General features: G+C 40.4%; 4 protein-coding genes across 7 annotated transcripts; 2 read left to right on the top strand and 2 right to left on the bottom strand.

Annotated features, from left to right (window-relative positions):
- Positions 1-31: 31 nt before the first annotated feature.
- Positions 32-12,412, top strand: LOC125900509 (golgin subfamily A member 6-like protein 6). 2 transcript variants are annotated; one of them, XM_049595552.1, is made up of 5 exons: positions 32-145; positions 4,482-4,539; positions 4,670-6,079; positions 7,504-7,612; positions 12,318-12,412. In XM_049595552.1, exons 3-4 carry the CDS (start codon positions 4,775-4,777, stop codon positions 7,606-7,608), a joined length of 1,410 nt encoding a protein of 469 aa, XP_049451509.1. In that variant the 5' UTR covers positions 32-145; positions 4,482-4,539; positions 4,670-4,774; the 3' UTR covers positions 7,609-7,612; positions 12,318-12,412. The 2 variants fall into 2 exon arrangements, with proteins under 2 accessions (XP_049451509.1, XP_049451508.1); XM_049595551.1 differs by lacking the exon at positions 12,318-12,412 and having other exon boundaries at positions 7,504-8,186.
- LOC125900511 (zinc finger protein 664-like) lies at positions 491-3,360 on the bottom strand. The gene is made up of 2 exons (XM_049595553.1): positions 3,050-3,360; positions 491-2,952 (listed from the first exon to the last, which is right to left on the bottom strand). The coding sequence occupies exons 1-2, from the start codon at positions 3,222-3,224 to the stop codon at positions 1,745-1,747; spliced, it is 1,383 nt and encodes a 460-aa protein (XP_049451510.1). The 5' UTR covers positions 3,225-3,360; the 3' UTR covers positions 491-1,744.
- Positions 7,813-17,564, bottom strand: LOC125900508 (serine/threonine-protein kinase Nek9). Of its 3 annotated transcripts, none has more exons than XM_049595549.1 (23): positions 16,788-17,564; positions 14,575-14,752; positions 14,424-14,479; positions 14,270-14,340; positions 14,061-14,166; positions 13,818-13,949; positions 13,600-13,710; positions 13,395-13,459; positions 13,234-13,284; positions 12,931-13,123; positions 12,357-12,501; positions 12,059-12,259; positions 11,856-11,902; positions 11,604-11,765; positions 11,406-11,514; positions 11,152-11,313; positions 10,904-11,071; positions 10,767-10,826; positions 10,477-10,664; positions 9,918-10,076; positions 9,699-9,803; positions 9,561-9,614; positions 7,813-9,465 (listed from the first exon to the last, which is right to left on the bottom strand). In XM_049595549.1, exons 1-23 carry the CDS (start codon positions 16,971-16,973, stop codon positions 9,292-9,294), a joined length of 2,883 nt encoding a protein of 960 aa, XP_049451506.1. In that variant the 5' UTR covers positions 16,974-17,564; the 3' UTR covers positions 7,813-9,291. The 3 variants fall into 3 exon arrangements, with proteins under 3 accessions (XP_049451506.1, XP_049451505.1, XP_049451507.1); XM_049595548.1 differs by having other exon boundaries at positions 11,406-11,517; positions 16,788-17,563; XM_049595550.1 differs by having other exon boundaries at positions 10,773-10,826; positions 11,406-11,517; positions 16,788-17,563.
- A 1,750-nt stretch (positions 17,565-19,314) lies between these two features.
- On the top strand, positions 19,315-25,904 carry LOC125900512 (CD209 antigen-like protein B). The gene is made up of 6 exons (XM_049595554.1): positions 19,315-20,289; positions 20,393-20,512; positions 20,758-21,021; positions 21,107-21,270; positions 23,680-23,822; positions 25,432-25,904. Exons 1-6 carry the CDS (start codon positions 20,226-20,228, stop codon positions 25,577-25,579), a joined length of 903 nt encoding a protein of 300 aa, XP_049451511.1. The 5' UTR covers positions 19,315-20,225; the 3' UTR covers positions 25,580-25,904.
- Positions 25,905-27,151: the final 1,247 nt, after the last annotated feature.

The raw sequence follows: 27,151 nt of genomic DNA, 5'->3' as shown, positions 1-27,151 counted from the left end.
CCGAGATATTCGGTTTCTAGGCAACGAATGTAAACGAAGGGAAAGGAGTCGTTATCAGTTATTATGACTATCACCCACCGAGTGGTTTTATAAGTAGATAGCTAGGTTAGCAAAACTCAACCTTATTTCAGACGACATTTAAAAGGTCAGTATGTGTTTGAAAATGTAGACGGTGTTTTTCGTGGGTAAAATTTGTCAACTACAGATGAAGTAAACAGATGAAGCTCACTACATTTTTTCTGACTATGACCTCTATCATTTGGCTAGCAAATGTCAGCCAAGAAATGCTACGTAGGCAATGTTTTACACTGTAAAAGTTTTTTGTTTTTTTTTTACTCCTTTTATATTTTGGTATTTTTGGAGTGAAACATCTAAAGATAGAGCTACACTACATTACAGAAAAAGTACATTTGCCATTAAATGTGGTAAAGTATAATTATATGTGGCATAAAAGGAAAGTAATCAAAAATATCTCAGAACTGATGTTTTTTTTATTAGATGTGTTCAAGATTTCATATAGTGTGGGATTTACATGCAATCTTAGCCACCTGAAGACATCAGTGTTGTCTGTAAATGCAGTACTTACATGTAGTTACATTCATTATCATCATCATCATCATCATCATCATCATAACTGTACAAAGCTTTATTGTTAGTATATGTACATGAGATTTAAAAAGACAAAGGACACTGATCACTAAGTTACTAGTCATTCAGTATTCATTCATTCGTTACTACTGCTTAGGCTCATCTACAATTTGTGTGTCACCTCTAAACACCCAAACTTAAAAAGTATATCAGGTTCATGCAATTACAAAATATATATATATTATATATAAAAATAGGACATTAAATAACAAAAAAACAATTGGTAGAATGACAACATAAGTGACCAAACACTACTAGAGACAGGGTTTCTCAGCCTCAACATCAAGAGTTCACAATCCACTGATATAACTTAAGTAGTGTATAAAAATGTTATCAATAATAATAATACTGATAATAATACTAGATTAATTCAACAGGTCAAGCATTTGTAGTAACTACTAACTCTTTGTGCAAGAAGGGCTTTTTAGAATATTCTCGAGATTATGATTGTTTTAAAGAAATACTGTTGCGTATAACTTGAGCAAATTGGCTTAATTTCCTTTAAAAGCACGGGAAGAAGGCTATGAGCAATTAAAGATGAAATGACCCAAAAACTTAGCAAGAAATTAGTAAAAAAAGATAAAATTAAAAACAAGGAAATTAGTAAAATTCTTTAAAAAACACTTCCTAAATCTTTTTTTTTTTTTCAATCTGTGGGAAATGTCACACCAAGTTGCTCATCATCTTTTTACCCATGTTTTTGAAAGAATTCGCACCAATTTGCACAAGGCTCAAAGGTTTACCATTACAAGAAAAGTGATGTTTCAAAGGGTTAAACTTGATGGCATTTCTGATTTACTACTTCCATATACTAAGATAATGTGACCTCTTTTGAATGTGATATTGCACATAATTAATTACAGAGATGTAGTGATTGCAAAAGTGTATTGAGTCGGTCAACATGTTTCCACTGGAATTTCAGCTCAGTGGTTTCTCCCGTGTGTATTTTGATCCTCAGCCAGGAGCTTCTTAAAGTATGAGTCAGACTTTTCCCAAAAATGCTGTAATTATGTAGCTCCTCACTTCTGTTGGTTTTTGTGTGTTTACACCATGAACATCTAGGACTAAATTGCCTGCCACGTAGTAAAATACAAGGCTACATGCTTGCATGCGTTTTTATATGCCTTGCCAATTGAGATGCATCAAAGTAGCTTTTCCCGCAGGTCTTGCAAAGGTACGGCTTCTCACCAGTGTGGGCTCTTCTCATGTGGACCAGCAAGCGACTGTTATATCTGAAACCTTTTCCACATGTTTTACAAGAATAAGGATTCTCACCTGTGTGGATTCTTATATGAGCCTTCAATTCCGACATCCGAATAAACCTTTTCCCACAGGTGTTGCAAGGATACGGCTTCTCACCTGTGTGGATTCTCGTGTGGGCTATCAAGCTACAGCTAAGTCTGAAAGCTTTCCCACACGTTTTGCACAAATGTGGCTTCTCACCTGTATGGAGTCTTACATGACTCTTTAATTCAGATGTCCGACTGAATGATTTCCCACAGGTGCTGCAGAGATACGGCTTCTCACCTGTGTGCGATCTCATGTGGACTGCAAAGTCGCTGCTAAACCTGAAATCTCTCCCACATATTTTGCAAAAATATGGTTTCTCACCTGTGTGAGTTCTCATGTGGTCTATCAGGGTACTACCACGTCTGAAATCTTTCCCACACGTTTTGCACGTAAACGGCTTCTCACCTGTGTGGATTCTCAAATGTATAGTCAATTTTGACTTACACTTAAAAGCTTTCCCACATGTGTCACATTTTAAAGACTTTTTACCTGTATCAGTATTGAGTTGAATGTTTGACATGGTAGGGTTGTATACAGTGTTATTGTGATCTCTGCTTTTGTGATTACTTTTCTTTGGTTCGACATTTCTGGTTGATCCCAAGTCTCCTTGCTCTTCTCTTTCCTGATCTTCGCTCTCGTCTACATGAGAGGTGTGAGCAAAGAGCTGGTGGTCACTGTTTGGTTCTGGTACAACCACAGAGCTTATAACTGGCATGTAGACTACAGACTGTTTTTGTGCTGCTCTTAGAGTGTCATCAGGATTGAAGTTCAGAGTCTGTTCATCACTGTGGTCACTTTCCTCATCAGTAGGAGTCCACACAAAGGCATCAATCTCCTCCTTCACTACAAGCTGCTCTCCCTCCTGATTGGTGCAGAGCTCCTCCTGCTCCTCTTTAATCTGAGGGTCCTCTTGGTCCAGACTGGAGCTCCTCTCCTGAGTACAGAGCTGCTGGTCATCGAGAGCCTCCTCCTGCTTACAGGCATGTTGCTGTGGGAGCCCTGGATGGCAGACATCTGAGCAAATAAACACGACAAGCATTTAAACCACCAACACCCCATGTGAGCCATACTGCTCTGCTGGTTCTCTAAATAACATGAGAGTTCTACACACCTACTCTGTGTAATTTTACTTCGGGTTTCCAGTCGGTATCCAACAGTCTGCGCTGACGGTCGATCTCCTCCTCGTACTTGACGATAGTTTTCTTAAAAACCCCGAATATTTCCTCAGTAGCAGCAGCAGTTAGTCGCTCCCGGAGAAACTCTCGAAAACACTGAGCTGAAGACATTGTTGCTTCATTAGAAATTAAATAATTATCAGCGCTACGAGTATAACATCACCTCCCAGCTAATTACATCCATAAAGCTAATGCTGCTAGTGCCTGTATTGTTTACTTCCGGTGGATGTCACACTGATAAGTTCCGGCAGCGGAATGAGTTAACCTTTGGTTCTGCCTTCATTTAGTTAAAAAAAAGTTCAAAATAATAATAATAATAATTTATTACTACTACCACTACTACTACGACTACTACTACTACTACTACTGATAATAATTTATTTTATTTTAATTTAATGTATCTTTTTTTTTTTTTTAACCTGGTTCATATGCTGGTGGATAGTTTAATAACTGGGCATCATATTTAATAAGCTTACTATATCAGCAAACTAACTAACCATCTAGTAAAATGTAGTGGCCTACATTGAAATCCTAGCCATTTTTTATGGGAAAATTTGTCAACCACAGATGGAGTACTAAGTTGATAGCACCTTGTTACATTTTTTTCTGACATTGATCTCTATCATTCAGTCAGAAAATCCATATCCATATTTATGACACAGGCATCACAAATGGGCCCATTTGTAATGTTTATGTTGTCAAGTTAGAAAATGTCTATAGGCTTGCCAAAAAAAAAAAAAAGAAAAGAAAAATCTGCTCAAAATCCTCTTATACTTGCTTGTTCTAGAGTTTTCCATTGTATTACATGGTCTTCATCAGTAAATAAGCTTAGTTAATTTGTCATGTAGCCATGGACGTTTGCAACATTCAGAGCACTTTTAGGATTTCTCCAATTACATGCATACTTCATTAACAAACTTCATTTTCTGATTACCTTTGAAGAATATTTGGGAATTTAAGAGAGTCTGTTTCAAGGATTTAATGAACACAGTGGTGTGTCAGTTAGGACAGATGAGCACAAGCAGTAGGTTCCAATTCACTCTTTTATTTTAAGGTTTGAGCTGGTTTTCTAACAACAAAAGAAGACAATAAAGAATATTAAACTAGACATCATGATTCCTGATTTGTTATAATTAACAATCAACCAAAGGTAATTTAACTTCATATGCTAATAATGCTGTGTAATCTGGTTGAAAGCTACAAAACGTGAGTGAGTGGACCTAGAGTAGTCAACGGCTGTTGTCTTGGTCAAGGATTGATTTCAAGTTAAACCTGTACAATGGAATTTATATTTTTAGCCCATGCCTTCATAGATTTTATCTTACCAGGCTGTTATTTGTTCTGACTTTATTTTTTTTCTACGTTCAGACAAGAAGCTAATGAAATGGAATTGCTTGGGTAACTTGAGACTGACTTGGGACTTGGGGTAAGTTGATTTAGTCACACCTGTGCTCCTTTTTCATGCAAATACTTAAACACTGCAGATGCCAGCTTTGTTACAGCAATGTTTCCTTTTTTATTCTTACTTTATTTTTGGGCTGTTTCTTTTTTCCTAGAAATTATACAGGGAAAAAAACTCAGTAGATGGTGTGGAGAGCTTGAATGACTTTCATAAAGTTCTACAGAACAACAGCACAGCCTGAAAGACAACAGATGAAGTCATGAACACATACACAAGAGGAAGACCTCAAGTGCAGGACAACATTGCAGAAAAAAGACATGGAAATGTTTATACTCAAGGACAAGATGGAGCTGTACCTGAGAGGAGAGAGGATGGAGCAGACAGGCCGTTTCCAAACAAGCCTGTCAGCCACAGACGGCCTCTCAACCCTGGGAAACAAGACTCACTTAACTTGTATGATTTGGACAAAAAAACTATTACAAAACAACCAAGAGGCCAAATGCCGCCCCGAGGACATGATTCAAATGACATCAGAGAGACTACTGGATCCCAGCATCCAAGAAAACACTCTCAAAGACAACCTAGCAGAGAACTGGAGATGGCCAAAGCAATTCATGCAAAAGAGCTCATGCTACAGGAGAAGCTGTGGAGCGTTGAGGAAAAAATTAGACAAAAAATCCAAAGAGACACCGCTGTCGGTTGTGACCAAAGGAGCGAGGAGCAGAGGCTTGACAGGAGACAAGCAGAGAGGGGACACACTCAGACAAAAACCAGGCTGTCTGAGCAGCAGAGGAGAGAACCAGTGAGAAACAGAGAAATGATGATGCAAGAAAGAAGACAGGAGGATGTGAGACAACATAGGAAGACTCAAGATAGAAGAAACGAGGACAGAATGAGGAATACACACAAAGAAGGATGGAAAAGAGGGGAAATAGATGTCGCACAAACAAAAGGTCATAAAGGAACCCATCAGATCACAGATCCCAAGCAAGAAGAGAGTGGAGAGCTGAACAAATCAAAGTGGGAACATGCCAGAAGAAAAGGAGGGGATGAAAAAGATAACGGCATTTGGGGGGAGACAGGTGTGAGGTCACAGGATGGCGCAATGAAAGCAAAAGAGAGAGAACAAAATATAACCTCTATGACTGAAAAGAAATACACGGACAGGACAAGTAAGGAGATGTTTGACTTAGTTGTTGAACGAGACATGCCTCAAATGAATCAACAGAAGACTACTCACAAAGCTACAGCAGAAAACCACAGAGGTGCAGGAAGAAAACTGTCTGAAGGACCATCGTCTCCACCTGTTTCTCACCCCTCTCACTCCAGCAGACCAGAGCAGGAGGAGCTGAGACAGGAAGACGACCGAGATGCTAGCCTCCAGCTTCTTCCTTGCAGAGTCTGCAACAGAAAATTTGCAAGTGAAAGATTACAGAAGCATATCCAAGTCTGTAAAAAGACGAAACAATCACAGCGTTCAGTCTTCAACTCCTACGCTAGTCGGACCAAGGGAACCGCCATAGAGGAGTTCTGGAAAACCCACAGCAGATCCAGGAGTCCAGAGGTAGGCCAGTTACATTTTGGGCTCTTTTAAAAGGCTGCCCTACCAATTTTTGATCACTTGTACGTCAATGGAGCATTGTTTTTAAGAGTGGGTCCCACATTACACAGTCTACTTTACAAACTGGGGATGTAATGTTTGAAAGGCGTACAGTTGAAAAAGGGTAATAAATCGCAACAATTCTTGTCACAATACTCAGCATATTGCAACATATCTAAAATCACAATATTACTGTATCGTGACTTCAGTAAAGTGATAATATCGTGTCGTGGATCCTCTGGTGTTTCCTGTCCCTGCATATCACCAATTAGTTTAGCAATACAACCCGACCCGTCCGTAAAAGATCTGCAGTCCAACATACCATGAGTCCTTTAATAACTATCCATCCATCCATTTTCTAACCACTTACCCTCTAGAGGGTCGCGGGGGGGCTGGAGCCTATCCCAGCTGACACTGGGCGAGAGGCAGGGTACACCCTGGACAGGTCGCCAGACTATCACAGGGCTGACACATAGAGACAGACAACCACTCACACTCACATTCACACCTACGGACAATTTAGAGTCACCAATTAACCTATCCCCAACCTGAATGTCTTTGGACTGTGGGAGGAAGCCAGAGTGCCCGGAGAACACTAACGCTGACACGGGAAAACATTCAAACTCTGCACAGAAGGGCTCACGCACCCAGGAATGAACCAGGAACCCTCTTGCTGTGAGGTGATAGTGCTAACTACCACACCACCGTGCCACCCCTCCTTTAATAACTACGCACTGTTAAAATTATTTGGTAAGGCAGCACATTTAAAGTGATCATTTTGGGGGCATATTATACATGAAAAATTATGATAACATAAGTTACAATGGGGGTAAATACAATTGAATTAATATATTTTTTTAACTTATTCTCATGATAGCAGCACATCTCCTCAGTTAACATCTCTGTTAGTCACAAACCTGACTGAAGCGACTCTCATATTCCAGCTGGCGAAGAAGACACAAACACACACATGTCAGTAAATTAAGGATTAATACATTTAAATATTAAATGTATTAATCAGTAAATTAAGGATTAATACATTTAAATATTATTCCTCATTTTATTTAAATGTATTTATCATCCAACACCAGAGATCTGTTTTCACCCAGAAATGAACGCGAAAATAAAATTAAGACATATCACCTGTTAATCACCTTTTTTGTGGCTTACCCACTTGGTACCTGTAGGTAACCTACCCAATGCAAGTCTCCAGCCAGGGAAGATACTTTTGGTTGCATTATGGGAAATGTATGATTCAATTTCTTTGGCTTGTCTCATACTAGGGGACTATAAGTCAGTATATCCCAACCATGGAGGAATTTAATGCTAAATGTATGCTTTTAAATAGCATGTACTATGTTTGATATATCTAATGTCTTTCTATTTAGGTTTTAAAGAAAAAGAACCCAGGACACTATCACAAGTCAAACACAAGGAATCTGCAAGAGGGTCGACTCCCAGCTGGAACCTCACAACCAAAACGGTCCAAGTGAGCAGGTGGCCAGAACTGATCTAGACACTTTGGCCCTGGACCATTGGAACAAGAAATCAGTCACACATCACCATCTCATTAGTCACTGCCGTCCCTAAATTGTTTGATTTAAACTCTTGTAAAAATGTTGTTACAGATCTCTTGTCTACATTGTTTGAATATACTCTCAATCTCAATCAACAAAAAGAAATATTGACGATACACGCATGACAAAAGACAGCTGTTTTATTTATGGCTTTTACACGAAGCATGAAACAACAGTGTGACTGTGAGATAACTGTTTATACAACTGTTACATCTCCACAATATTTGGTTATCCGCTGAAAAAAATAAACCATATTTCTAAATGCTGTCGACACACTGCATAAAATATTCACAGAAGGCACAGCATTGTCATACTTGCACTAATTTTGGTTTCAATAGCTTGCTAAGGCACTCTGGCTACATTTAACACTGCATTTTACTGCATGAATATACTGCCAGTGTTATAATGCAGACATCTGACAGCTCAAAACTAGGACAAAGGGTTTTACACACACACACACACACACACACACACACACACACACACACACACACACACACACACACATACACACATATGTGATAATTGCACAATAAACCAATGGACATTAAACAAACAAACAAAAAGAATGTAATTGCTCTGACAAATGATGCAAAATACAGCAAAACAAAAGTTCAGAAAGTACCAAAGACAGAAAAAAAGGTTAAAAAATGCACTGAGAAAACATTATAGCTGCAAGTTCAGCTATATCAGAAATGCTTCCACGTCGAAGGAAAACTGTTCAAGTGTTCATACATGTCACAAAGAGGATAGACCTACGTGTGCTGCCCCAACAAAGATTCAAGAGTCAAAGAAGGCAGTAAGAAAAAGTAACTAAATATAGCTGTTAAAAAATGAATCAGTAGTTTCATGTTTCACACAAATACTTTCATACAACAATAAAACATGCAAATTAAAACAAAACAAAAAACATATATATTTGCATGAAATATTCAGATTATGTTTGTAATAGCTAACATGTCTGATAAATATAGGATATTTTGTATTTGGCACATTTAACTTTTTAGGAATATCAAAAGAAATGAAAATAATTAAAAATAAAGTGATACATGTATGTTTTCATATGAGACAGCGCCACATCATCAACATCCTGGCGGCCCATCACTCAACAACTGACAAGAGGAAACCTTAATCTTTGGCATTAGCAAACCGTTTCCATAGTTTTCCATATTTTACCTGTTATTTGTAAAACGTGAGGCACTAAGGACTGAAGCCTCGACGCTGACATCACCTAAAGTCAAAAATACCACCAAAACATAAACTTAACATTCACATTGCAGAGTAACACTATGATGATTGTCTCTCACGGGTGTCAAGGACTGACGCGTCATGTTGAATCCAGCCAACATTCCAGTCTGTGAAGAAACTAGCTAGATCACTGCACCCAGGTGAACACACGTGTGCAAGGTATTATACAGTATTCTGTAACAGAATGTCATCATGCATCCTAGCGCTCTGTTAAACATGTATACCGTATGTAACCACCGTGAATGGCACAAGGCTGCACCCTCTGCTGCACATCTGACCGGCTTGTTTAAGTCAATATGTGCTAAGAGTTTTGACACTTCTCCCATAATCAGGACATCTGCAGGTTCAGTCTCACACGCTGGCCCCTGCAGGTCGGTTTGTGAATCCGCCTCCTCTCTCTCCTCCGTCCCCGGGCATACGGGCATCAAGGGGATGGTTTCTGTTATTGTCACAGCCTGGTTCCCGTGGCGTTGAACGACTGATTGCAGCCCAGAGCCTTTCGTTCTCCTTCTGCTGCTCAGTGACCTAGAGGCGGCAGTGATACATGCTGTTACTCATGCACGAAGCTCAAAATCAGCACTTAGGCAAGCAGTCAGCTTTTGGGAAAAGAAATTTCTCACCTGCTTCTCGAGCATCTGGATCCTCATCTCCTGACGAGCGACCGTCTCTTGCAGCTGCAAAAATAAGCTCTTCTGTCAGATACTGTGGTAAAACTGATTAGATCATGATTTGCAGTGCTGAGTGCGCAGATGTGATACCTTTGTGATCTCACTACTCGCTTTGCAGCATGCACCTGATTCCCCTTTTTTGCAGACGTCAGCGTCCTCTAGTCCATTGACTTTATCACAGCTCATTCGCTTAGTCTGGGAAAACAGTGGATGTGCTTCAAATCACAGTCTAACACAGTGTAAATATCAATATTGTGAAATTCCAAAGTGTTTTACTTGGAGAGCATAATTTAGCTATGTTGGCATTACCGATAGGCCTTTCTCAGTGCTGGCTGCTGCTGCAGCAGCCGTTAGCTCTTTCAGCTCCTCATATGGTAGAGTGACACTTTGGGAGTAAGAAGCGAGCTGGTCAGGAATGAATTGCTCGGGGTCATCTGGCATTGGGATGAACTCTGCATTCTCAAGCTCCTGTTGGATGAGAACACTATGAGTCAAACAACTGTGTCGTGAAGTCACGGTTATTTATTTCAATTTATTTAGCCATCTGTCCACAGACTGTTGTCCTCCATAGTGCTCTGTTAGCAGCAGCGTGGATTCTGCTCAGCACTTCCATCGCTGTGGATCTGAAGTTGTCATTGTATGTCGCGTTCAAAGACACTTTGATATCCAATTTGGGTGGCCAGAGCAGCTGAACTTTGAAGTGGAATCATATTTCAAACCACTTCCAAATGTGCAAAAATCGCATTTTGTGTGTTTTGCTGTCGAGACTTTCTAAACTCAGTCTGGATGTGCAAAAAACAGATTTGGGCTGGCAGTCTGAACAAGGCCAAAGGTTTCTTTATACCTTGGTGCTTTCATGATAACAAACCTTTCTAAGCCAGAGGGGGCAGGAACTGTCCCCTGTCTGATTTGCCAGTGACATCATCGGGGTCTCCAAGAAGCACTCCTCTGTATTATCCTCCATTGTGCCACCAAGACCCCTGAAACGACACTCTGTCTCTGAACCAGGATCCATGTCCAGATCCACTGTGGATGTAGATGCCTCCTGGCCCAGTCCTGCGTATATGACACACGCAAACAATGAAGTCTTGCAGGTGCAAACGTAGACTTGTTATTCAAGCAAAATACACAAATTAGTGATGAAAGACAAGAATTTACCACTACCGACTGATAGTCCACTGCTGTTGGAGCGAATAGTCTTGGAGTTGAGCACTTTCTCTGCAAAGGACAAAATATATCAGACAGCTGGTTCCCGCAGCAGTACACTGTGCAAGTGTCTGGTAGTGATTACTAACCCATAATGATAATGGTGTGCCAACCACGGCAAGAGAGGTCCGGTACATGGTGGAGGGAACCAAAGATAGGCCTTGGCATGGCAGGGCATACCTCTGAACCAAACCCTTTGTCAGCAGGCATCCCAAGTCGCCCATTTCCTGCGTTTCCCCATGCAAAGATGTGATTGTCTGCAAGAAACAAAAAAAGTAATGATAGATCCTCAGGACCAAAAATCTATGGCTTTTGGATGCACATAAAAACCTCTTACCCTCAGTTGCCGCGATGGTAAAGCCGTCTCCACAAGACACTTTGGTCACAGTCTTTCCACCAAAGGGTCCGACAAGGAGCTGGACACCCTGGTGTTTCTTGAAGTCCTTCACACCCAGCTGCCCATACTTGTTGCAGCCAAAGGTGATCAGGCGACCACGTACTGCAAAGACAGATAATGTGTGACATTGATGTTTCTTTGAAGTGGTGACAATTTTCACTTACAAGAGAAATATCAGCCTCTTTTTACAGTACCATCAATGGCAGCTGTGTGGCTCTTCCCTGGAGCTATGGTTTGAATTTTGAAGCGTGCCAGCTGCTTTACCAAGGTCAGCGTGGTGATGTACGGGATGCCCTGGTATCCCTGCTATGTGGTACAGAAAAAAAAATATATGTAAATGGCTGCAACGTGCCCAACAGTATCCATTATTACAGTCTTGTGTAACCCAGTACCTCTCCAGGGTGGTTTTTGAGACCACAGATTCCCTGATTCAGACCAAGCTTGTTGAATTCATTGTTTCCACAGGCCAGGACTTTGCCAGTTTCTGTTAAAAAGAAGGTTCCATCGCTGGCACATGACACTGAGGAGATGGTAGCGCCTTTAGGGATCGTCACCTGAGGAAACCAGGAAACAGACAGTGCTTTTGAAATAAACAGCTTCAAATAAGAATATCATGTTGCTTCAGACAGGGAACAAAAACTTACTTGCATCGGAGAAGAGAAGTCATCCTCACATTCCAGGCCGAGACGCCCTGTAGCAGGAAAAACAGAGCAATTTGTGACAGAGAACACTTAGTGTGATTGTGTATTAAAAGGGCCACTATCTCCACCTGCTGGCCGCTGTCATAACAGCAAAAATAACCTGACAGTCAGCTCAGAGCATTACTAAATGTAGCAACTCTACGTACCGTACTCTCCACAGCCCCAGGAGTAGATGTCCCCATTCTGAGTCAGGACCACCACATGGTTGTCCCCGCATGAAACCTGACGAACAGGCCTCTCCTCAAAAAACTCCAGAAGCACTGGCTCCAAAATCTCCATGCCGAGCTCACCCTCCACGCCAATGCAGCCGTAATAGTCAGACCCAAACATGTACATCTGGTCCTCATCTGCAAAAGCAGCAGCAGCAGATTCAAATATTGTGTTTTTTTTTTTTTTTTTTTACAGGAAAAGGTTTTCACTCAAGTTCCTGCTTTCCTCACTCACCGGTGATGCAGGCGGTGAAGTCAGCCCCACACGCCACCTGCCGTATTGCCTTCCCCTGTAGCCTCTCCACCCTCCTTGGCTGCCGGTACGAGGCCTGGTCTCCCTGCCCCAGCTGGCCCACCATCTTGGCTCCACCTTGGACATTCTGAAGAGAAGATTGGGAAAAGCTCCTTGAAATGAAGCACAAGAGCAACTGGATCCAGTTTTTCCTTCTCATATCCCTTTTCCACCAACATGGAATGGACTCTGTTCCAGTTCCAGTTCCTGCACCTAATGTTGAACCTTTCTGAGAATTTCGACTGATAAATAAATTGGTTCAGATCCTAAAAAGTTGGTTCCCAGCTGGAACCAACAAAATAGCAGGTTTCCCTTGATCTGAAGTGAGAACTGTGAAGACATCAGTGGGTGTCATATTCTGCACATCCTTACTTACAATTATTCAGCTCAAAACTGGTGGAAACATGGACCTGCTCGCTGGATAGCACAAAGGCTCCGAGCATCCTGAACGGAACCGGGTCAGAGCTGAAGCTAATGTGGAGAAAAAGGGGTCTCAGAGTGATGTATTACTACTCACAGCCCAGGTATACAGTTCCTTTTCCACTGTCACCACTGCAAAGTGACTCTCCCCTGCACACACATGTTGGGCACTGCTGCCTCCTTTAAAAGTGTCAATTTTCTGAGGGGTGAACTTCCCTCCCCCCCAGAAGTACACCTCCCTGGAGCGTGTGGTCACCACAGCAACGGGGGTGTCAGTCACTGTGCTCAGCCTATGGTGCAGACAAGACAACAGATCTGTTAAATACTAAAAAAATCTTACTTAAGGGACAACAGGGAGGCTTTCACGATGGAGAATATGAAACAAGTGTTGAGAACTTACTTTGGTTTTTTCATTGCTGAATTCAGCAGGGCAACTCGTTCTTCAAGCTCCCTAACAGAGAATAAAGTTGTCAGTGGATCGTCAGGGGTGTTTTTACTTTGTTGCACCCTACAGAATCTAAAATATAACAAAACCACATTTTCCCCTTTTAACCAACTCACTGTCTGCAGCAGGAGATGAATGGCTGGTCCAGGATCTGGTCAGATGTAGGCCTCTTGGCAGGATCCTGCCACACAAAAAGATCACAGGAAGTTAACAGGGATATCCCTCAGAGAGTCCAGTTTTTTGTATTATCTCTGGCATGAAACCATATAATTTCAGACAATCTGGCACAACACCCCTCTCTGATTTATTCCCCTCACTCACTTGATCGAGGCACTCGTACACCAGTTTGATCAGTGCAGGTGAATAAACCTCCGAGTTCACTTCCATAGTCCAGTTGCCCTGGACTATTTTCACACAGAGGTTCAGAGGGTTCTGATGGACACAAGCAGCAATATTAGTTCATTCTGGTGGTAAAAAAAATACAATTTTTTGATTAATGTGAAGCAATAAAGCAACATCAAGCAAGTTAACAAACCTACCGTTGCATCAAATGTTCTTGTAAGAGCCAAGACTTCAAAAAGTACACAGCCCATGGCCCAAATGTCTGATTTGAAGTTGTACTTCGCCCCCTGGCACAATTCGGGTGACATGTAATATGGAGTTCCCACACACTGCATTTACAGAGGAGAAGAAGAAGAATATAAGTAAAGGTGAGAAAAACATATTTACCAAAACTCAGCCAGTCTGGTTAAAGATGCTATAGGAACACAATCACAACTCACAGTCTCTGCCATTGAAAACTCAGAGTCTAACTTCTTTGCAAGGCCATAGTCACCAAGTTTGATAAGGTCAGTCTTGGTGAGGAAAATATTCAGAGTTTTGATGTCTCTGCAAGAAAAAGGTAATAGTTCCATTACCAAAAAATACTTGAAACAAATTTTAAGAATGCAGATATGATCAATAAGGGCATGAAAATGTGCTGGACTTTTACCTGTGTAAGATCCCAGCCTTGTGAATGTGGGACACTGCTGACGCAATTTGGTACAGGTACCAGATGACCACCTAAAGAAACACATTAAAGGTGACGATATCATAGAGAATAATCTGTTAGGGTGACATAAAGCCATGCAATGTTGCACTCATACCTCCTCACTGAACAGTTTCCCATTCTGGTGGTTGATTTTGTCGTACAGATTCCCTCCTGTGATGAGAAGGCCATTTAGCATTCTGTCACACATGAACAGCATTCAAACTAATCTCCATCAAATCTACAAAGTGGACACGACATTCACCTACCATTACAATACTCCAACTCAATAAGCAAGGTGTTTTTATCCATGAAGTGGTTGAAGTAGGCTATGATGTTGTTGTGCTCCAGGATGGAGAGGATGCTGATTTCGTTCATGACATCTTTGCGCTCCTTTTCGGAGAGCGAGTTCAGGTCCACCTCCTTCCATACCACCAGAGAGTTGTCCTAGGGACGCCAGAAGGGAGATGCCATTAAATAATACAAGTGAGAGACTAAAATTAGCATCCAGATATGTCTCTCCAAATGACAGTATGTGCAGGTTTACATTTCTGTGCAGTCCTTGTTACTGCTGCTTATAGAACAGACAGACAAGGAAATGTTCCTAGTAAGGGTGGGGAAAATATTTGTGTCGCCATACTGTATCAATACACAGATGCAAGGTATCAACTTTTTTAATATATAAATTATAAAATAATGAATAAAGCTAAACTTTTGGTAGCCTACTAGAAACATAAAATCAGTTGCTCTTTCAATCCACTACATACATTTTGCTAAAAAAAAAAAAAAAATGACTGAAGTGAGATACTGTAAAATTTCACTTCTTCAATTAAAAGCCTAGTCCCAATTTAACATCCAGTCCCTTTTACTAGCCTGGTATGGCTACACATTTTGTGTCTCAATGAGACACCTGGCCTGGTTGTTAGGCAGTTACATTTTTTTATAGAAGTTCTTTGGATGTATAAATGTTGTTGTTGGCTAACTCAAATTAATCCAAGTTGTGAGTCTTGTTTGAACAGGATAAAGAGGTGTTGTGTCGGTATGCCGGGGGCTGTAATCCTCGAGTGCTGTAACTCACTCTCTGTTACACTGTCTGTCGGAGCTAGATCAAATGATTGATTGATGATTGATTTATTATCTGAAGCCTCATTTTTCAACAAGTTATATTCATACTGGTTTAAATAAAAAAATCAGATTATATTTTTTTTTTTTGCTGAGCAACTGTTTTATGTGAAAGAAATTTAAGGCCTGTCCCTACAGACGCCTGTCCCAAACAGACCTAATATCAGTGATTTAGGCATATAGTAGCCCAGGCTACTAATTGAAGTTTATCCTACTAAATAAAACAGATGTTGACAACATTTTCCGTCAGGGGACAAAATTAGTGATTGTGATAATATCGTATAGTGGGAGCTCTAGTGATTCCTATCCCTACTTCTCAGATTAAGAACAAAAACTTTTATGTAATGTAATTCGTTCAGAGTACATTTTTTAAGTGATAGGTAGCATGAAATGGTCTCCAAACACACGCACTACAGTATAAGCACCTAACAGGACAACAGGACAGCCTCCTGAGACCCTGTGTCCTCATATGAGGACATCACATTTTGGGTATACTTCATCCTACTTAACTCAGACCTGTTGTCCTCGTTCGTGGAGGCTTTTTTGTACCATCTAGTGGTAGTAAGAGCACAATACACTAATCCATGTCAGTCTGCAGCCAATACCGAAACAAAAGTGGAAAAGGTCCAAATCCGGATCACATTTTATGGTTATAACTAGTTTATTCATGATTAATAATGTTTGCAGTTTGATATGGCAACAAAATTGACCAATTTTAGCAACAGTAACAAGCTAAGACACTGTTAATTAGAAAGTACTTGTTTGAGGACATTGGGACTTTATTATTGTCTTCTCTGAGAAGTTTGGGACTTTATTGTTGTCTCATTTGAGGACTTTGGGATGTAATTATTGTCGACAGTGTTTAATTCTTTAAAATAATATGTCCTACTGATCCCAAATAGCTAGGAGGATCAGGTCTCAGGAGGATAAAGAAGCAAACCACAGGACAGTCATTTATCTAGTTCTCACTCAGGAATTTCTCACAGGGGTATGGAAACAGAGGAACAGTGAGCAATTCAGTAAGCAAGACACATCCTGCATAGTTCATCATAATAATCCAACTAGAAAACAAGATGTAGCACGAACAGCAAGACATTTCTGAAAGATTTAAGTAGTATGTTTCATGAGAAGCACTAGTTTCAAATCATTTCTGACTGAAACCTCATGCCTGTGCTGGGAAAAGTTGTGGGGACCTTGTGAACTTGAACTAGGCATGTTTTCCTTGCCTTGCTGTTGATGGTAAAGTGGGTACATTTAAGGAGCACTTTCAACAACAGTTTTGATGAAGTAAAGTCTTCATTGCATGACATAAGTGCCTTTTAAACATTATAAAATGTGCTATGGCAGAAATTGAACTTACCTCTGTTCTTCTGTACAGAATCGCTTCACCAAACGCCCCCCTCCCGAGGATCCGGATAGGAATGTAATGCAACTTCTCCTCTTCGCCATTATATGTGCCCAAGGCTGATCGCTCACTGACCACAGACCCGCCGCCCAATTCTGAATTGAGCGAGTCGAAATGTCTTTCATATTCCCCCAGTGACATTTCTGTTTAGGGACTTGTTAGCCAGTGGCAGTGATGGAAATAACCCCGAACAGGCCTAACGACAACTCTTTCAGAAAGACTCCCCTAAAAAAAGCGCACACACCTCTAACGTGTGACCCGTGTCAGCAAACACGGAGGCCTGTCAAAGTAATACGTTACCAAATGTCTCGAAGCCACTCAACGCACAGATTGAACGAAAAATACAACGTAGCAAGATACGAGCAAATATAGTTGTTGCACCAGCGTCAAGCATGACACAACAAAAACAAGGACCATCAGCCAACTTCTTTAAGTGTCAAAATAAAAGGTGTATCGCTGAACGTGGTGTTGTGTATTTTACGCTGAAAGGCAAGAGGGCGCATTTCCAGTTACAGCGCTCGTTAGTTTGGGTTAGCTTGGTTTAGCTAACACTTAACTCAGCAGGAAGAAAGTAAAGAACTGCGATGAAATCCTGAGCTGCCGTGGCAATGTAAATATAAATCTGCATGACAAACACACGACGAATATTTAAAGTGAGTTAGTTTCGTCTGAGACTCGACTAAAGGCGCAGCAACACATCGGAAACTCCTCCATCCTTCCTTGTGCTCAAACCCGGAAACTGTCAAATTAAACCTTAAACGGTCAGCATTACCGAGGGGTTTTTATATGTTCAAACCTGTGTCTCCCTATGGTCTCCCCTCATTGCTCAGCGTAAGTGACTATAAATTAAAAATAAAGGACTTTACACAAGTAGCATATGCATACAGCTGTCCACATTTGTAAAGTTTTAGTTCACACGTTTAATTTCATACCAAATTATCTGGTCTAATCTGGTGCACTCATTTTAAATTTTTATAAAGGAAGGTGAAGAGTCAACAACATAACTGGAAATACCCCAACAAGAGAAATACCAAAACCAAACAAACAAATGCATACACAACAAAACAAAACAAACAAAAACATTACCTACATGTTAAGTTCCAAACCCACCTGACCCTGGCTGCACAACCCTAACTGTGAAATATGTAGGTTACTATAAGGGAACCTAATCCTTTTAACATATTAAAAAAAGGACCCCAAGTATCATTAAATTTATTGGACAAACCAATAGCTGAGAGCTGAATCTTTTCCAGTCTGATAAAATATAGGATGTCCCTTATCCAACGAGTATGAGATAGCCAATCTCATACTAGGCCAATAGGGTTGTAAAGGCTATAATATAATTTTGGGTCTTGTAGAGAGAAGATGGTGAAGGTGAAACACCAAATAAAGCACAAAAAGCATGAGGTTCAATTTGCTCCCCAATAACTTCTGACGGGGTAGCAAAGATATATAAGATTTGCAGAGGACTGTGGACATCTATCACACGCTGGGGAAATATTCTCATAAATGTTTGCTAACCATTTTACAGATTCTTTGACCCTTCGAACTTATTCTTAATCTTGTCACTTTATGAAGACATTTACATTTAGCCAGGTAATGTTTGATGACATCATGTTATGAGGCAACTGTGTGCTCTTACCAAGTTTGGGCTGTTTTTGGCAGTTATTGTTATAAAAGCTTGCAGGTGCTGAGAAGGGTTTTTTCAACATGTAAATATCAAGACTTATGTTCTCTCTTGTGCCTTCATGCTATAGGCTACTGAAGGCCTTTCCTTTACACTAGTAACTCTCTTCAGCCATATGAAAGCAGCAGTCATCTGTTCCATCTGCAGTCTCTGGCGTGATGTTACGCACTGTCCCTCAGGACTATCTGTTCTTGTCAGTTTTTCACCAGGTGAATCTATCCTACACACTGGTTAAGCAGGGTAACAGCTGCGCATCATCAATTTTTTTTTAAAGAGGCCTAAGTTTGACTGAGGCTCCACATTTTTGATCATAATACAGCTAGATGTGATGCTGTGATGAGCAACATTAAGTGGTAGAGATTGTTTAGGCTCCAGACTAAAGTTTAAAAATCTCTGTCCCACAATATTAGGTTTCCTCCAGACAAAAACTCTTTGTAGGGTTCCCAAACTGTCAGTGCATCATGATGGGGAGATCCCTGTGACCTAAACAGGGTGAAAGTAGTGAATGTAATAAGTCATGATTGTCACAGCTTTTAATAAACCTACCTAAAATAATGTGTTCTTTCTGATTTCACCCAGTCTCCAAGTGCGCCACTGTCTGGTGTTGAGCCTGACCACGGAATTACCGAAGGTGTGTTTGGCATGCTCCCGACACACTTGGCAGGGCACACCAGACTGTGCCTCTTGGTTCATTATAGTGGAGCCAGTGGTGTCTTCTTGTGTGTACCGAAAGTGGGGGGACAATAAGCCTTGTTGTCACAATATCCCATGCTGTTTTAGCCTATGAAAGAGCCTGTTAGTATGGAATTTCATTTGCGTTTTTGCGTCAGGGACCGTTTCTTCTACACATGGAGAAGTATAAAGTCCAAGTATAGCAAAAAGAAATATGTGTAATAAGTTTGTCATAACCACTCAGCTAAAGTTGAATGATAAAAAAATGCGAAGTGTGTAAAATTAAGTTTTAAAATCATGAAAAAATAAGCATATTCTTTTGCTCTGAGGCGCTGAGGATGTTTCTGCTGAAGGAACTGAAAGGAAGATCAGCCCACTGCTCAGCAACAGGACACTCGGAAGCTAAGCCAGTAGCACTGTAACATACACAACCCCCTTAGAAAAAAAACACTGATGGTGCTTTACCTGGACTTTAAATTCTGCAACCTCACTGCTAGATGCCACTAAATCCTTCACACTAGACCTTTAAGTACTTGGTAGAGTACCAAGGTATCACACTGATACAAAATCATATCATAATCCTATATTGTCCTATACACTGCCTGCAATGATCTTCTATCAGATATATTTAAGGAATAGTTATGGTGGTGTAAAGGGTAATTGTCACTTTATTTCAAAGGAACACATACTGCATATCTGTGTGCAGCAGGAGGGGTTACATCAATCAAACTTCTCCCACATTCCAGACTTCTAGACATACAGTACAGTACAGTACATCACATCACATCACATCATCGAACACTCATCTAATTGAATCTTTGCCCCATGTGGGTGGCACATCAGAGGTCACCACAGCAAATTTGGTGAATCAGTATGTCAAATGTATTTAACTTCAAACACACTCACACTCACTCTCTCTCTCACGCACACACACAGTTTTGTAATATTGACACAGCACCCACCTCACATAGATAAAAGCGACACGCTGAGGGGATTTCTCAGTAAAAACCTGAAGACCAGACGGCTATCCAGACATGAATTTGAACGATGATGGTGGCACAGATGGAAAAAATTCACACCATAACACAGGAAACAAAGGTAGGCTTGCATTATTAAAACTGTCCGCATAATGATCTTTGAAAACATACTGCTTTATTATTTGTTGTTCACTTCAAGCTCACACCAGTGTCTGTTTGTTCAGGATCTATGTGCACAGTCAGAGCTGGGTCCAGAAGTCTTCCTCGGTATCCGCTGGTTATCATGTGTTTAGGACTGCTAAACACTATTCTGATGTTAACTGCTATTGTTATTGGAATTTTCTGTGAGTACAACAGATCCAATGAAGGTGTCGTATATCCATATTTAACTTGCTGATCAGTCAGTCTGGGGAAAACTGTATTAAACAATTCATTAATTAAGCTACGGACATATTTACCAAGCTCAGACAGTTAACTATATTTACCCTTTCTATACCCAATGCTATGACTTGGTAAATGCATACAGTGTTTTATGTTAATCACATGTAAGATGAATAAAAGGGGTCCCTTTTATCTCTGCTGATCACAGGTGGCAACGTCAGCGAGGAATCTCATCCACACCAAATAACAGCAGAAGCGCTCATTGTAGAGGTGAAACAACTTCAGAAAATGCAGACCGAAGCAATTAAAGCTCAAGAAGAGGCCCAACAAGCATTAGAGGAACAGCTCAGGAGCCATCAGCAACTAAAACTGCAGTTAGAGCAGAACAAGACAGCCAGTGACGGCTTTCAGAGGCAGCTTGAGATACTTCAAATGGAGAAAGCAACACTGCAGTCCAGTACATCTGATATTCGTGAGAGCCGAATCCATTTTTTACATTTTGGAATCAAACATTTTTCTTCTTGCTGTGACTTTAACTAATTTTCTTCTTTCAACAGGGGGAAATTGCGGACGATGCCAGTCAGGGTGGCTCTTGTTTAACACATCATGCTACTTCCATTCTATATCAGCATCCAATCCTAGAAAGAACTGGACTGACAGCAGGGCGGACTGCATCAGGCGTGGGGGCGATCTGGCTGTGATTGATAGCTTGGAGGAGCAGGTAAGTCCAGTATGTAGATAGAAATAAGACATGAAGGAGTGGGTAGATTTATTCTTGATGTCTAAATGTACACCAATAGTCCTGTTATACAGCATGGATACTGTAGTGCAGAGAAACTGAGAGACAGGCCATGTGGCAGTGTTTAGAAGACAAGTTACTGAAGTTTGGTCCACTAATTTGTCCTGCTCACCAACCACAAAAAGATGCAAAATGGTGACCACCTATAACCCGTTTTTTTAGCTGTATCCCTTACAATAAATCTAATTGGCTCTGAATTTAGTAGTTAATTCCATATTTTTCAAGCCAGGAAAACAAAAAGGACCATTTCAAATATATCAGAAATAGAATCTGATGCTACACTTGCCTATAAAATGTTTTGTATCAGGTAAATAATTGCTGTGTCTCTTGTTATCGTGTCTCGTATCTCTTATTAAGGCACTGTAAGACACACTATACTACACTTGCTAGATAGCGTTGGTAGCTGGCTTTACAAAAACAACAGCAGAGATTAGCTGAGTGGGTAGGGTTATCCACTGGTTGACGTACATAGCTAATTTTAAACACAATAAGTTATTTAGCAGTTGTCAGTCGAGAACTCGCTTGGCAGCTAAGACATAGGTGTGGATGGACAGTGTCATTCAACCAGGTGACTCAACCAGGCAGACTCTTTTTCTATTGATCTGGCAGAACGAAAGAGAGAGAAAGGGAGGAGGTGTGGGCTTAATGGTAAATAAGGACTGATATGGCAACATAAATGTGAGGTGCTGTCTTGTTACTGCTCACCCTGTGTCACAAGGAGAATTAACAGTTTGGATCACTACCATATGCCATTAAAAGGTGGTTGCAGAGCAACGCTGCCTGAGTACGGGAGGAGCGACCATGCGGCTGTCTTGTTGAGATTGAGATATGCAAACATACTTCAATGCATCCCACAGTGATGCAAGAGATGGAGCCAGTCAAAGGATAGAGCACATTTTTATCTGCTAGCTTAATGTCTAATGTCAACCAGTAAGAGATCATGTCAACTGTTGCCAGATCTCTTGAGAGTGTGTTGCGAAAAGAAAGACATGTCTTGATCTAAGTTATCTTTCTCCTGATTTGTCAGTCTGAAAAATATCATTTTAGTGTCTTTTCTTTTAGTGTGTGTTTAGTTATCTTGTTGGGGGGCTCCAAAAAGTATTTGCAGGTGGCAAATCAGGGCTGAAGTTGTCTAGTGTTAACTAGGCTTAACGTAACATGCTTCTTGTAAGATGAGGATGACATCACTGAAGCTTTGAGGATGCTTTCAGATAATTTTAGAGTAACAGAGGAACAACAGAAATGCTTGACTAGGTTTGCGCTTGCTTCCCATTACTCAAAAGGAATCACAATAAGAAACATTACAGAGCTGAGATGGCACATTTTGACAAGTACAAGGCAGAGAGTAACAAGCTACCACCTACAGAGGATGCACTGAAACAGCTTATGGATGGGGGAGCTACATGTGCAAGCTCGAGTTTGGGGCCAGACAATCAGTCAGCAGCAAGTAACTTTGAATCCCCTGCAAAATGGCCACATGGATGTTAAAGGCCAGTTGAGACCTAATACCACTTTTGTACCACCTGCTCCTCAGGCCATCACTGAAATGGTGGGATGTCACTGCAAAGGAGATTGTTCAACACAAAGATGTTCCTGTAGGTCAAGAAACGTACAGTGCACTGACTTTTGTTTTTGCTATAAACAATGTGAGAACGACCAGGACTCAAGATCCAAAAACCAGGATTAAGATGAAAGTGATGAAGATGAGGAATGACATTTTTTGATTTTACAATCACTGAAACAAGAATTGCCACCTCTTGGTTGTATGCCTCCACACACCAGTCAAGTTTCTCCCACAGTTTCCATCTATGTCTGTGAGAACACGGATAGACTCAGAAGTCAGTCTTTCGACACTTTGTTTAACTAAATCAGAAGGTGGAGATCTCTGATTGTCTGGTGGCGAGACTAGAACACAGAACCTCCACACACAGGAGATCTATACAATCAGCACAGTTTCAAGATCAGTCACCAATTCAGTATCTGATCAAACATCTCCCCTTTTGTTTGATATATCGTTGAATAATGGACACAAAAGTCTTTGCAGAGGATTATGAGGTCACAGTGACCTTGACCTTTGACCTTCCACCACCAAATTCAATTCAATCATATCCATTCGTTCACTTCAACATATCAGACATAGCACCCAAGATTTATCTGACACGTGAAATTATCTGCTATGAAAAGGGGTGAGCTGTAGATGATTTTAGGTTTTGCTTACTTGCTTTCTTCATCATCTCATCACTTGCTATCTGGGCCTGCACTGGTAATGAATATTGTAAAGGTAAACCTTTAACTAACTCATTGTGATGTTGTTAAACTCTGTTTATTTAGCTCAATCTTTTTGAGTACCTACCCAAACTGGATAAAAGCATTCGCCCATGGTGGAGAAAGCCAGGGACTTGGATTGGCCTGATCGATTTTCATGGAGAAGGCAGTTGGGTGTGGATAAATAATGTGACACTTCACAATCAAGGGTAAGAGATTTTAGACTCACTGTGTAGTGTTTCAGTGTTTAATGGATCATTTGACATTTTGGGAAACACACTCATCCCCTTTTTGACGATGCAATGCTTATGTCTCACGTACAGTAAATATGTAGCTGAAGGCAGCAGGCGATTAACTTAGCTTAGCATACAGACTGGGAGCTGGGGAAAACAGCCAGCCTGGCCAAATTTGGGTCCAAGATAGCTACATTTGTTGCTCACGCTGTTTACAACTGAAACTCGAATCACGACTCACAGTTATATGCTTTCGAAAACCAGTCAAGTTGCAGTTACAGTTTACAATCGTGTCTGTCCAGACTAATTTGTTGCCATGACAGTGGACGGTGCTTCACATATAGATGTTGCTGCAAAGAAGCTACGTGTTCTAAAACACGGATGCTTCACACACATCTTCAACCAGGCAGCACATAAGATCGATACAATCAGCAACTGAAATTAAGAGTCACCAATTCAGCACCTGACTCTTGACATCACTCTTGACCCACTAGAAGTGCATGGCAACATCTTTATTTGCAGGGACTCTGCAGCCCTCTGTCTGTATCTTCGTATTTTCTTCATATTTTCTGTGTTCGATGGGATGTTTATGGGTGTGTACCCCCACAGTGTTTAGGTGAGGTTGTGGCTTATAGGTGCCAGACTCGAAGCAACAAGTAGCCAAGAGACACTGGGCCATAAAATGCGAATATAGCAAGGTGAAATGGCAAACAACAGTGAATGAGGTTGGCAATTACTTTCACTTTCAAACAGTAACTGACAATCCTGCATAGTATACCTTTAAGTAAGCTCATCAAGACAAATTCCAGTCAACCATGTTGATTTGGCAATATAGTACTGAGTGTGCCTTGCCAAGCACTAGGTGCATATGTAACTCCTCTAGAACCATGTTTACGCTAAGCTAATTGCCTGATGCCTCTGGCTTCATATTTAGTTTGGTATCGATCTTCTCCATAACCAGAAAGGCTCATTAACCTTGTATATAATCTTAATAGTTGTGTAATTAGGTGCCCATTAAACCACAAGCTACCTCTTCTTGTACATTTCAAAAGTACAATTTAAAGGTCTTTTAAGTGCATAATCACATGAGAATAATACTCGTCGTGTTTTTTTAACCTTAAAAGTAGCCTTTTACCTCTATAGGCTAGTGTGGGTCTTTGTCTACGGGGATTGCCACATTGCACCGCCATGTTTCTACAGTAGCCCAGAGTGAACAAACTGCACATTAGCTCTTGATAGGGTCATTCGAGTTTTGTGTCTTTGTGTTTTCGCATCAGCCACTGTAGTTGACAGCCCCTCTGTGTCAGAAAATTACAGATTTTTTTTTTCACATGAACCTGTTTTATTCAGTGTTTTTACTGGTTTAATCACCAGGTCTGTTTGTTTTAAAGACGTGAAGAGATTCTCAAATGTATTTCATATGATAATTACCGGCACATTGTGAAAAAAAGAGTACAAAGGTGTGTCTAAAGATTCTTTTAAAAGATGTAGATTATTACTATTAGAATTGTGGTGATAATAATAATAATAATAATAATAATAATAATTATGATCATTATTAAGTATAACTTGGGCCTTGCTTTAGGTACTGGATACCAGGCCAGTCCAACAACCACGGAGTAGGTGGTCAACGATGTGGAGCAATCATGAACATTGAGAACCCAATGGCAACGTGGTATGATGCAACCTGCCCAGTTGAAAAGGAATATTTATGTGAAATGGAACCCAACTAGCTGTGGAGAGCACGGCAGTCCGTATCCAGGCCAGAGTTTTAGTCTACTCATGATGTGATGCTCTTGACTAACACACTGATGCTTTTCATGAACACTTTATTAATACAACAGATGGTTTTTTTTATTCTTATTCATGTTTATTTTCTGTTGCCATAACTTCTTTTGTCACTGCTTGGTTAAAACTCTTTTAAAGTTGGTTTATTCTTAGCAGTGGTGGAAAAAGTATTGAGATGTTTTACTCAAGTAATGAAGTTAAAAAAAAAAAAAAAAAAACTCTATTAAAAGTCCTGCACGGACAAAATGTTACCCAAGTAAAAGTAGAGAATTATTAGCATTAAAAGGTGGTGAAAGTATGGAAAGTAAAAGTACTCGTTATGCAGAATGACCCCAGTCAGAGGGTTTTATATGTATATTATTGAAATATTATTATTGGTGTGTTAATGTAAGCAGTGTTTTATTGTTATCATGGCAGGGCTACTTGTAACGAACTAGTTTAATTTATAAGCATGCATAATAGGTTTTAAATTGATCAAATGTTTTAACTGTTAAAACGTGACTTAAATTTAACTGGTAACTAAAGCTGTCAGATAACAACTATAAATGTCATGACACGACAGAGGACTTGTCTTACTGTCTCTGTTATTCCTGTGACTTGTCCTCTGGCAGCACCAGTCAGTCCAAACTTTTTTTTGTCCAGTACCTGCAAAAGTAATGACGTTCCCATCAGCCTCAGGTACACTTTGCATTTGGGAGTAATTAGCAAATGTTAGCATGCTTAACTTTGTTGGTGAACATGGCATTAGCATTGCAACTGTGTGCATGTTAGTATGCTGAGACTTTTATTGTAGTCTTATTATGATGTAACCTTGACATACAGCGCATGTACAAAAGAGCTTTGGTTCCTAAATGTGTTTTTTCTGTGTGTAAATAAAGTCTGAGTGAATGAATTACAAAGTGGCACTTATATGTGTGAGCAGCAGGGGGTGCAAATATGTCATTTATGCCAAATAGCCTCCTTAATAACATTGGCTAAACAGGGCCTGCAAATTGTACCTCACTCAAGACTGAAAACACAAGGGGTCTGTGCATTTGTTGTCTGGGGGTACCTTGGGGGTTAGGTCAGCAAACAGGTCAGTTAGGTCAGCATCAAATGCTTTAAGTCACAACTGAAGACCTTTCTTTTTAATATGTGTTTTTATACTTGAGTCATGGACTCGTGGAGCTGTGAAGCTACTTATTGTTTTTTATTGTGCTATTTTCTCCTGTTGCAATATTTGTGCTGTACTCATCTTTGCTCTTTTAACCTCCTTCCTTTTGTACAGCACTTTAGAAAGATGCTATATAAAATACAACTTAACTTAATGATTAACTTACTTATGCAACTTCTGTTGCTTTAAAATAAATCCACTCCCGAGTCAATCATCCTTCAGGCTGTCTTCCTGTGTGTCCTACAAGCATGCATCATAACGCTGGCAATGCAATGCTTAATTTCAGGGAAGGTGCGTTTCTGCTGATGTCCAATATTTGTCTTACACAACAGTGTTTTTCAGCTGTACCAGCCAATAGGTCATG

Source organism: Epinephelus fuscoguttatus, linkage group LG14 (genome assembly GCF_011397635.1).
Source record: "Epinephelus fuscoguttatus linkage group LG14, E.fuscoguttatus.final_Chr_v1".
NCBI classification, from domain to species: domain Eukaryota; kingdom Metazoa; phylum Chordata; class Actinopteri; order Perciformes; family Serranidae; genus Epinephelus; species Epinephelus fuscoguttatus.
Note: the sequence above shows the minus strand (reverse complement) of the source record. Positions and strands in the feature narration are given on the sequence as shown.

Excerpts from the sequence above, each read along its gene's own strand:
- LOC125900511 (XM_049595553.1), bottom strand. The coding sequence starts at position 3,224 with ATGTCTTCAGCTCAGTGTTTTCGAGAGTTTCTCCGGGAGCGACTAACT. Across the intron at positions 2,953-3,049 it reads AGTAAAATTACACAGAGTAG|ATGTCTGCCATCCAGGGCTC; the intron begins GTGTGTAGAACT and ends TTATTTGCTCAG.
- LOC125900508 (XM_049595548.1), bottom strand. The coding sequence starts at position 16,973 with ATGTCACTGGGGGAATATGAAAGACATTTCGACTCGCTCAATTCAGAA. Across the intron at positions 14,167-14,269 it reads AAGGCTGGGATCTTACACAG|AGACATCAAAACTCTGAATA; the intron begins GTAAAAGTCCAG and ends TTTTTCTTGCAG. Across the intron at positions 11,072-11,151 it reads TACCATCGCGGCAACTGAGG|ACAATCACATCTTTGCATGG; the intron begins GTAAGAGGTTTT and ends TGTTTCTTGCAG.
- LOC125900512 (XM_049595554.1), top strand. The coding sequence starts at position 20,226 with ATGAATTTGAACGATGATGGTGGCACAGATGGAAAAAATTCACACCAT. Across the intron at positions 21,271-23,679 it reads TTGATAGCTTGGAGGAGCAG|CTCAATCTTTTTGAGTACCT; the intron begins GTAAGTCCAGTA and ends CTGTTTATTTAG. Across the intron at positions 23,823-25,431 it reads GTGACACTTCACAATCAAGG|GTACTGGATACCAGGCCAGT; the intron begins GTAAGAGATTTT and ends GCCTTGCTTTAG.
- LOC125900509 (XM_049595552.1), top strand. The coding sequence starts at position 4,775 with ATGAACACATACACAAGAGGAAGACCTCAAGTGCAGGACAACATTGCA. Across the intron at positions 6,080-7,503 it reads GCAGATCCAGGAGTCCAGAG|GTTTTAAAGAAAAAGAACCC; the intron begins GTAGGCCAGTTA and ends CTTTCTATTTAG.